Raw genomic sequence first — 11,853 nt, 5'->3', positions numbered from 1 at the left:
ATATTTTTCTGTTTTCTTTTCATTGACTTTTGACGATTAAACTACTAGCTTCATCCATAGACAGCAATTGGCAAGGCAACATTGCACTACACCTAGACCGCTTCAGGTTACAAGAGACTCTAATTGATGATATGAATGTTGAAAAAATGCAATGTTTCTTGCATTATTTGAGGTTGGTTTATTGCTATATAAGTTAAATACAAATTGTAAAACAAATTGTTGGTTACAGGAACTAACAGTGATAAACGCGTTTAGCGTTTTTTTTAATTTATACATTAAACAAATATGTGGTATATTAATTTGCAATAGATTGGACTTCCATATGATTCTGTATCAAAAAGTTAACCCTCCCTGAAAGACAAAAACAGTTACTAATGAGCTATCGAAAATTATTCATATGTCACAGTCGGATTAAATGTTGTTTATATCACAAAGTTTATCATCCTAAAGTAACAGAGAAACCTTAACTATTGGAAGGAGAAAAAATCCATTGGAGCTCTAAAATATGGAGACTACTAATTTAGTTACGGAGTTCATCACTCATACTGGTGCTAATACACAAGATGCAGTTAGCTGTTTGAAATCTTGGGAATGGGATTTGAAGAAAGCACTAATCGATTACAACGGTATTTATATCTTTATATAAAAGATACTTGTTGACTTTTTGTTTTATGTTGGTGTATGATTTATTCTCACTCATTATGGGTTTTATTTTAGTAAATAATAAATGTTATTGTTGTATATTGTTAGTTTGTGTTTTTAACGTATGGTTTCATTCAACATTCTTTGAATATAAGGAACCATATAGCTAATTTCTTTTTTTCATTGCGTCATGATCATTCATTACGTGTTTTTGGTTACGTCAAGTATATACTTCATTATTGTATACAGTATTTAACTTGTTTTAGGTATTTTTCATCAATTCTATGATTTTTTTAAATAAATGAAACTTAGAAACGAATTGTTCTGTTTTTGAAAAACAGACTGACAAACATCCGTTGCAATTACAAACATAATAATAAAAATTAATAGACAGTATGTAGATCTTGATATGTCATATTGTTTAAAACATAGTTTTATTATGCTTTATGTTCATCAGTTGCAAAAATATATTAGTGACATTTCTGTAAAATGGCCATGTAATGCTATGACTCACAGACGATTTTATGTGTTTTTTGATAGATACTTCTACTACGGAATATTTCAACAATAAGAAAAATAAACATGAAGGGCTACTAAAAACACAATCATCTACTACCATATCAACATCATCGTTGTACGAATCAACTTTGTTATCAGGAACAACTTCTTCAATGTTACAACCAGACAATAGTTCAATTCTATCTTCGGCCTCGTGGAGTAATAATGCACATTTACGACCACAAGCTCAGCACCATGGAAATGACTCGCAATGTTCATATCTAATCAACGAAAGGATAGCCAACATAAACCTCGATTGTGGCGACAGTAGCACGACCAGGGCCAGCGCTCATGTTACTACTTCTTTGCATATTTCAACTCCATCAGTTAAATTACCCACATCTGCTCCAGCAGCTGTGAAACTAAACCATAATCCTCAACATAATCACTACATCAAGACCGGATCATCTTCTATAGGAACAAATGCAGACAGTTACTACGAGAGTGGAATGAATTACGCCTCCATATCACATATGCCAATAGTGCATCTGAAGCCAATGCTCGCAAAAGCCGATTCAGTTGATATTTTAGACAGTATGTTATATTTCACATTTGCTGCACAATTCTTATCGTTATCATTCTTTTCATCTACATTAATAATTTTGTTGATTAACTACCAATTATTACTGGCTAATTATGTAACTTACTAAAGTAACAAACTATCATTCGTATCGTGATCATACATTGATGAATGTATATATGTTTGTATGTTTGATTTGCTAGACATGATTATCAAAGCATGAACAAGAAACATTTTTATTTGACGAAAAATAGCCTACGTCATTCGCATTAATGGCTTTTGTAAATGGATGCAAAAGTTGCACATAACTGCATTCAAATTCATCCAAATTTGATTATAATTTTCATCTTTTTATATTTCTTTTTTAAGACAATTTTTAAAATACTTTTGTTGTTGTAGATGTTCGACTTAAAAATAAAGGTTTGTTTTCTTTCTGTAAAGGTAAGAAATTGGAACGAGGTATTTCACGTGCTACCGAGAATGTGACATTAGTTTCCCGCGCCAGACAAGAGTTTGAAATGGATTTTCACGCTCACATCCATACACAGAATGATAAAAATCTTAATTTTATTGATACGCCTGATTATACGTTCACTCTGCCTGACCTGACGAAGTACACTGATGATTTTCGGTATGAGGAATTATTTCGGTTTATCTAGATTTTGTGAAATTAATATTAATATTTTTCTAATCCTTTGTTATTTCAGTAAATTCCTCGAAAAAGATTTAATTGAAAGTTCCACTCTTAATTCGCTTGAAGCAACGAACCGGCTCAATTGGTGGTTTGATTCAGGAACCTGTCGTAAGCTGTGGCCATTGGCAACGACCGGTGATGGCAATTGTTTGCTACATGCTGCATCATTAGCTATGTGGGGGTTTCATGATCGACGATTGACATTACGCCGTACATTGCATGATATTTTATCCAAAGAAGAATTTCGAGATGCTCTTTACCGCCGGTGGCGATTTCAACAAACACGTGTCAACAGGCAGGCTGGATTTGTGTTTTGTGAAAGTGAATGGGCTAAAGAATGGGACGAAATTGTGGCCATCGCTTCTCCCGAACCAAGGCGTAATATAAACAGTGCAGGTCCATCTCGACGTCGGTCTTTGCTGATCGAGAAAAGCTTCGATTCTGTTGCGAATGGCTTGAGTTCAACAACAATCTGTGATGAAGATGAAAATGCAACGTACGAAAGTTTGGAAGAGATCCATGTATTAGCATTAGCGCACATTCTTAGGCGCACGATCATTGTAGTATCGGACGTGTTTCTTAGGGACATAAATGGTGAAGCGTTTTCGCCTATACCGTTTGGTGGTGTTTATCTACCCTTTGAAGTACCGTCGAACGAGTGCCATAGAACTCCATTACTCTTGGCATATGATATGGCACACTTTTCAGCATTGGTTGCAATGGAAGGAAGTAATGACAGTCCTCCTGCCTTAATTCCTCTAGTAGATGATACAAATCAATTGTTACCCATTCAGTTTTGCATTGATCCTGGAAAAGATTTTAACTGGCATGAATACGACGGAAGTCACGGGAATTGGACGCTCACAGATCGCGAACATGTTGCGCTTCTCAAGGAGTATCTTGATATAGTGCATGCTACTGGCATTGAATGTCTTGATGATGAAATCTACTATGACGATTATTCGGATGATGAATATGAAAAAAAAATTGGTGATGGCGAGATAGCTCTGACTGCAGATGAAAATTACAATCATAATGTTGGATCTACATCCACCGGTGTTTCAATCCCTGTCACCACACCAGCTTCTATGGTACAAAATACAGGATATACACCAGGATCTATAAGTGCTTCCAATCAATCGCTACCAATCGGCGGGAATGGTAAAGATGTTGGAGGTAAAAGTAAAGCAGCAAAGCAGTTGCAAAGTGTTGCAAAACAATTTGGTAGCATAGGCAAATCAATGAGTCGAAAGCTTCGCAAAAATATCGGCTCGATTACTCGCATTGGTAGCAAAAATAACCATATCGGTACTAATACGGGAGGTATAAAAAAGTCGCATTTGAATCAGAAACATAATCATCGATGCGATTATCCACGATTGCGGATTTTATGTGCTCAGTTAAAATCTCGTCGTCACGAATATCAAGAAGAAATGATAAAAAACTATTTGGAATGCGCTCAAGAACGTTTTCTTGAATCGGAGAAATTGCGCGACAAAAAAGAAATCGATCGACTTGCGAAATACGTTGCAGAAGTAGGACAATGCGTCGATCACAATGGAATTGGAGATGATACAGTCGATAATCCTGAATTTTCTGACATGAATGCATGCGGCTCAGTGAACTGCATAAATGTGGGGTGTCAGAATTACGGTACTGCAGCAACTAGTTACATGTGTACGGGATGCTATGAAATGCAGTGTAAACGAGAAACATCTAATTCAAAAGGGTTTAACCCTATTAATATGTATTCGACAGATTACAGTCTTCGTTATGGTACTGGAAAATCTAAATTTTACACTGAAGCTGACTTGGACGCACATGATCGAATACAAAAACTACCATCGGCAAGGCTTTTAAACGACCTCGATCAAACATTATATTTGTCGCGATCTACATTCTATAACGACATTAAATCTGAGGAAATAAATAGACTAGGGAACGCTTTTTCTTTTAGACAAAAAGGGCCTAAGCCAAATGACAGCTTGGAACTATCTCCTGCTACAGATGGTTTTATAATTAAAAAATCCCATTTACATCACCTGGTGCAAAATCAGCATCATCAAAATTATTGTAGAGGCGAAGAACTTACAGGAACGGAACAACAAGTAGGAATAGAAACTCAATATCCAGTTAGTTCTAAACTTCCAATTGATGCTTCTGCGTCATGTTCAGCAACTTCCAGTTCCCATGGAATTGTAGCATCAATTTCCCCACCTGAAGTAATCATAAACAACAGTCAAATCAGCTCGCATGTACCTTCATTCAATAATCGACCGGCTGCGATGTGTGTAGTCAATCTTCCTCCCGTGGTTGTCAATAGTAATAACGATAGCATGACAGTGGGACAGTTTGTAGCTAACAATTACAACGAGACACCAACTTCGTACAGTTCAATTTTGAATGATACAATCCGATCTTTGCAGCCATTTTCGTCATCATCATCCTCTTCCTCTATCGGATGTGTTGGTGGTAGTAGTGTACAATCGCCATTTCCGATTGTAAATAGTAACAATTATAGCAAGAATCAGCTTTGTCGAACTCAAGGGTGTAAATACTATGGTAATATTAACACTAATTTTTATTGTTCAAAATGCTGTCAGGAATATAATATATGAATGAGTTGCAAGCTTTCACATTCAAAGTTTGCTAATTATTTTCTTGGCATTTGAAGTTGACATACGTTAGAATATTGTACAAAAATTAAATCAAGACGTGAACAAATTCTAATACATTTTGTTGAGAAAGCTTTATTACTTTGTCAGACGCTTGAATAAGAAAACATTTTTACCAAAAGCGGAATATGAACATACGAAGGATACAGGAACACAAAGATAATATTGGCTGTTGATATACCGTAATAGGGAAGTCATTGAAATTGTGATAAAATTTTTTGATGTCCATTGTAATAATCCCATGTGAAATAGTTGGTGTATTTGTTTGAAATGTATTTTACATAGTTTTCTTTCTATAGCTCTCGGAATAAGTTGTATCAAAAATATAATGATACGTGTTACTGCAATATTTATTTTTAGCATGAAATCTCACTTATCTAACAACGTTGTAAATGTATTGTTTTTATGTATTGTATGTAGTGTATTATTTAATTATTAAATTGATTGTAGTTATCTAATATTCATTTTGATATTTATGTTTGTATAGCTATCATGTTTTATTAACTTAAAAATGTTTACTGATATAGTAAGTACGTAATTCGATGGTCTAAATTGTACATTTAAAAATTGATCACTAGAAATTCAAACTTTTATCCGGACTCCTACATAGATAATCATAGATTAGCTTTGTGGGTGATTAAAACCAGCAGAGTTGTGCCAACGTTTTTCGATTTTTTGGACCGTATGGCAACGTTGAGCAATTTTTGTGCAAGTAGTGTGTTGTATTGATTGGAGTGATGTTCAGTATTTGATTCGATGCTGATAAATATTTTTCACTCCCGGGAAAATGTTTTCGTGTTTTCTAAACTAGCCAGCTTGGTTGCTATTTTTATCTACAGAAATGTGTTTTATGTTAAATATTGTGTAGTAATATGTGAACATTGTTACCAAGATGACATTTCTGAAATGTTCAATAAGTAGATTAAAGAATGTCATTTACTTCTTATTAAAATCAACAATTGAACTAATTTTAGGTTAGTGCATCGGCAATACTCTTGTTAGGACTATTGGATAACACATAAATCAAAGCGAACACGATCGGCGTCAAACGCATTTCGATTACGTTTCCTAAAGACCGAAATATTTATTTTTGGAAAATGCCCGAGAACTACCAAGATCTGAACGTGAAAGTAATACAAAATTTGTTTATTATTTATTGTAAATCTGCTACTATTACCAAGACAGCTGAAAAAAATCTATTGAACTAAACTGTGGACGAAAATTAAACATGACGAATATTGTGTCTCATATATGGTCGACGCGGCGTCAATCGTGATTAGATTATTAGTGATTAGAACACTGTGAGCAACACATAAAAATTCTTATTAAAAATTATTGGCTCATATTGAAATTTAACTTTTGTTTCGTACATTTTTGGGTAGTTATAATGCATTTTATGCTTTGCATGGTATATCAGCTTAAATTTTGTTTGACTGCATATGTTAACAACAAAAAATGTATTCATTATCTTGTTATTTCATTATTCCTGTTTGATAGTGCTTTAAATATTGCTGTGTTTCCCACAGCAATATTTAAAGCACTTCGTAAGTACACGAGGTTTGATGATGCTAACTATTACGCAAATTATGTTGTGTAAAGTTCATGTTTTTTTTCAAAATGATAGTTCTTCGCAAATCATGTAAATTTAGCGCGTAGCTAGCTCTAAAACAAGAATAATTTGTACAATAGAGACCAGATCGAAATATTTGTAAAATGAATTCTAAAACATGTTCGTGTAGTACCAAAAAATGGAAGAAAGGAGAATTCGTAGGTTATGTATGGTAAATTGTGTCCTTCAAAATGGTTGAAATCTTTTCGTGTGCGATAAAAAAATTAGACTGTAAAAAAATGTGTCTAATGAATGGAGTCAGTATCCAAATGATGTTGCGAAAAGCTGTAAACCAATATACCTGTAACACTATTAACAGACTCTTTAGAACTCATCTAATAAATCAAGAGATGTTGCGGCTTATTATTTTTTGGTAAAAATACTAGCGTTGAAATTTGATCCGAAATATTCACTTTTTCCTAAAAAAGGATGAAGACATTCTTCATTCATGACTAAAACTTTTGTAGTAAATCTCTTTATATTATTATTATGTGAGAGTTTTATTGCTTCGGCAAAGAGATCTGAGTGGGGAAAACCCAGTGGATAAATCACACAAAAAAATACCATATGCGATTTGTATCCGAGTCGGGACAACAAGGTGTTTGCTCTCATAAAAATAACTCTGCCGTTGAAAAATTGTTGTATAAAAAAACAAAAATCATCACAAATGACCTTAAATACAAAAAATGGTGCGTATAATGACGCATAAAGTTATAGGTGTTCCACATACGCCTTTGTATATTTTCCACTCATCTCATGCAACTACGCGGTAAATTAAATTTGCTGTACAACAGGGATGCGTAGAAATGTTGCAATGTAGTAGTATAATCGCTTTTTAACCCTTTTTTATCAGTATAATTGTCAGTGACAGATCTGTTTTATTTGACAAAAAAGAAGGATGTATTCAAAATAAATTGACATTCTTGTTAATAGCATATATTGTTTCCATGTTATAATTAAAACCAAACTCTACGTCAAGTGTTTAAGCAATCTTTCATCTTTTAAGTGAGGGATTCTAAAGCAACATCTTGCCTATTTAAATGCTGGTTTGAAAAGACCCGCTGCTATCCGTCGTTTGTCGCCTAATCCGTTTGATCTTGCGTCTGAGGTGTGCAGGTTGGCCGCAGGATGTTGAGCTGTTGTTTAAGACTCATTGTTGGATATCGAGCGATCGCTTAATTGATATTCACCCAGCTGTTGCGTTATCCCGGCTACAAGACAGACACTCGTGGCTCGATAACTTTTCGGACTAGTTTTATTGCTGGCTTTTTGACTGGTATTTGTATTGATATTGTTTTCCTTCTTGATCAAGGCACTGGGTTGAACCGTATTTCAGGGATGTTTCTCTGAAAAAGTATTTGAGAGTGTCCACTTGACGGACTGAATCATTCTGTATACGAGATGCCTATATATGAGAATAGCCCTCTAAAACCTGCTAGTCGATCAGCTGGAAGCTCGCTCATATGAAGTGGGGTAGGTCTTGATCTCCGTAGCTTACATTGTCTGCACTCGATGAACATCCGGAGCTCTGGAAAGTCGTACTTTTGTAGTATCTCGTTAATGACCGTGTCCTGCAATTCGTGTTTCAGTCATCGCTGCAGATCATCGATGACGATATAGGCCATCTTGTAACGGTTGAGAAGGTCGCATTGGTCGCCTTGTTAAAGTCTCCGAGAACCGACATCGATCAATTCTTTAATATGCATCGAGTGCCAAACGTTCTTTAGGAAATTCCACAGAACCCCACGATTCAAGCGTTACATGCTCATACGTGTAAGCAACGGTTACACCGGCACTAACTCTTCACATTCTACGTTTGTGATGAATTTTTAGCTTTCTTTACGTTCATATATGTACTGCATTCCTGTTTGGTCATAAATTTGATATTTGTGAATAATAGCTGTTCTAAATATTCAAAAATTGCATTTTTAAATCAAGCGTTTTGTCGTCAGCCAGAAGTGGGTGACATGCCTTCTGGGCATTCCTTGGACCTGGGCTGACGCGGCATTTAAAGTGTTAATGCAACCCTTTTTGATTCATTTATGCACAACAGGCTACCTCAGGGTATTTTTGACATCTTCCATAGTCTAGTGTATTCTTCCGGGTACGCTTCCCATTGTACTTCATGAATTATTAAAGTTTCATATTGCGTTAATTCTTTGCGTGTAAGGCTAACACCGGAGAGCGAGTATGTTTTGTTCTGGTTGTAGTATATCCCATTCTGGTCGTTTTTGAAAATCTGGTCCGGCAAATCAAGGTTGATGCGTATCTATTTCTGTGTTCTGTTTTTTTACTGTTGATGTCTCGAGTATCCAACCAGCATATAACGTCGGAAGAGTCCGTCCAAAACAAACGTCGATCGATGCGCAGAAGACGGGCACTTCCAATTGACATAGTTAGCCGAGATCCTACTACTACGTCTTGTAGCTCCATGCGCGGTACCAACATGAGAGATACAATGCGTGCCTTTGAACCGACGAGTGCTACTTCAACGTTGCGATTTCCTCATATCGGAAGTAATCCACTGCCGCATAAGCATCAGTGCCAACATCCAAGAAAACGAGGATCAGATACGAGTGATTATTACCGATACAGATCGCCTATATCAACGTGGGATTACCATGTTCTCTAATTGAGGAAGCCGTTTCATTTCCGTATTCAATTTCTCTTCGATATTTGGCGTTACTTCATTATCCTAACCGAGCTCGCAACGCATTACTTTAGCAGTACTCCTGCTATAAGACCGAGAGGGTTGTGACTAGACATGAGCGTCTTGCGCATTTTTGCTTTATATCCCGAGGAACATTTCTGATGACGTACAGGGCTCGAAATTTATCTCCTTGATGATTGGTCGGCAGTTCGATAGAAAGTTATGCATTCAAAAACCCTGCTTTACTATGGATGGTCGCGACTTCTTGAGCTAGATTCTTGACCTCTTGTGTCGCCCCTACGCTCCTCAGCAGATCGTCGACGTAGTGTTCTATGATGCGCCGAACGTCATTCGAGTCATTACGTGCTCTTCTGGCTCTTTGCTTGTATCGCCCCATCTTCACAGGAATCAGACTGTGCATATCAACGCCTACTATCGCTATTTGATGGTCAATTTCCGTGATATTGGCGGCCATTGTGGACTTAAACTCTCTGAACTTTGATAGTACGGTGTAAATACCATTTCCGAAGATAATATATATGCAGCTTTGAATTTGGTATCTCCTTTTTCGGTATAATCTTTAGTCTTTTCCTCTATTTTGGTTGTCTGGATGCTATCTCGCTGCATCTTTAGCTTCAAACAAACCTAGAGAGAATCATCTTACGATTACACGGCAGAACGGTTGACTGGTTTCGCCAGAGCAGGCTTGTCGGGTATCTTCCTTGCATCTGGTGCGTGTTCTTCTTCAGGATCGTCAAGACAAGCTCGTCTTCATTCTAGAGAAGGAATTCTCGCAGTGGGTCGAAACTTTCGCTGTCGAAGTATTTTTCGATTGCACATTTCGTTACTGCTCCTTGGCAATCGCAGGTGTGGCAGCAGTACGCAAATTTTTTAGTTCGCTTTGTGAAAATTCATCACAGACGATCGACCCCTCTCTGATAGATTCCAATTATTTATGCTACGACAAAGCATCGATTTGCTATCCCATACTTTGGTAGCAATTTGATATATCGCACTCTGATTCTTGGGGGTTCCGGCACCCGCTCAATTGCTCGGTATGCCCAGTTTTACGTTCCGTCATAGGTCTACATTCGTCGTCCAACCAGCCAGATTTAGTGTTGACCCAGCGTGATAGCAACGTGGATTTTGCACAGGTCACTATTTTAAGAGCGTTCCGTCGTTTATAATATGGAGTTGTATCATACGCAGTTGCTAAAATCTTTGTACCTAAGTGGTCTTTGGCGTTATGGATTAACACTTTGAATGCCGCATCATCCAAAAATTTGGTGACGACAAATTTTCTATAACGCCATGTCACCCATGTTTGGGTGACGACAAAAACGCTTGATTTTAAAATGCAATTTTTGAATATTTTGAACAGCGTTTAAACCCAAATATCAAATTTATGACCAAACAGAAATGCGAATGAACCGTTGCTAAAACAAATGAACAAGAAACGCTTGAATCGTGGCATTTTGTGGAATTTCCTAAAAACGCTTGGTACTCAAGGTGTCTATGCCTGGTCTTTTCCACATCCACCCTTTAGATCCTTTATTATTTTTTGGATCCGTCATATTAATCTCTCTATATAGCAATAAGGAAAAGTAACACGTTGTTTGATCCTTTCGATGCGTTAACTTTAGGTTTTCCAAATATTCCATCTGGCCCTGCAGCTCACCACAACTCCATCCTCTTCCGGTATCCCAATCTCATTCAGCGAATATCAAACAATTCGTTCCTTCTTTGCTTCAATAACTTGTCCTTGTTTTCTTTTTCTCTCACTCTCTCTCTAGTTTTCTTTTTATTTATCTTTCGCTTACTCTTACTTCGTCACTTACACTGCCTGGTAACAATTTTATCTTTTCCCCTAATTTACATCTGTATTGTTGATCTTTTTCAAAACACCTTTCCGTGTTTTGAATCGGTATTCTCTGCAGTCTAAATTCAAATTATTTACGGTACCCACGTTTTGAACGCAACGCAACTCAACACTATGAATATACATGGAATCCTACTGAAGCAGTGCAGAATGTTATTATTATATTTTATACTAGCCGATAAACCCGATTTCATTCGGGTCGACGTAGTTTTAGGAAACATAAAGGGTCATTTTTACGTATACTGGTGTAGTTCAATTTTTGGTGTGTATATCCTTTTTTCTCATTTAGTTGTATCCATTGTTTTTACGTGATTCCTAGCTTCGTCATTCAAGGTTTTCTATTTCATTTAATTCATCTTTCTCTGTTGAACTTGACACATCTTATACAATTGGCTATACCTTGCTTTTTCAAACTGTCCTACACTCCTTTTTTAACAAATCTACCGTTTAAACCATCAAGGAAAGGATTATATATCAAATCCTTTCTTCTCTTTTTGTTTCACAGCTACCATTTCTCTTCATAATCTTCGCTTCATATGATCAACCCGTTCTTACCAAAAATTTTCTCCCTAATCTTTCGCATCTTTCACGTTATGAATTTAGTAAAACCTATTTTTTATGCCTAG

At 36.3% G+C, this 11,853-nt stretch overlaps 1 protein-coding gene across 1 annotated transcript; it reads left to right on the top strand.

Annotated features, from left to right (window-relative positions):
- The first annotated feature begins 505 nt into the window (after positions 1 to 505).
- On the top strand, positions 506 to 5,032 carry LOC128724984 (uncharacterized). The gene is made up of 6 exons (XM_053818707.1): positions 506 to 626; positions 1,183 to 1,734; positions 2,162 to 2,351; positions 2,428 to 3,470; positions 3,531 to 4,487; positions 4,590 to 5,032. The coding sequence occupies exons 1-6, from the start codon at positions 506 to 508 to the stop codon at positions 5,030 to 5,032; spliced, it is 3,306 nt and encodes a 1,101-aa protein (XP_053674682.1).
- The last annotated feature ends 6,821 nt before the right edge of the window (positions 5,033 to 11,853 follow it).

The sequence above is a fragment of the Anopheles nili genome, chromosome 2 (genome assembly GCF_943737925.1).
Source record: "Anopheles nili chromosome 2, idAnoNiliSN_F5_01, whole genome shotgun sequence".
In the NCBI taxonomy this organism is placed as follows: Eukaryota; Metazoa; Arthropoda; class Insecta; order Diptera; family Culicidae; genus Anopheles; species Anopheles nili.
The sequence above is the reverse complement of the archived record's forward strand: the minus strand, read 5'-3'. Positions and strand labels throughout refer to the sequence as shown.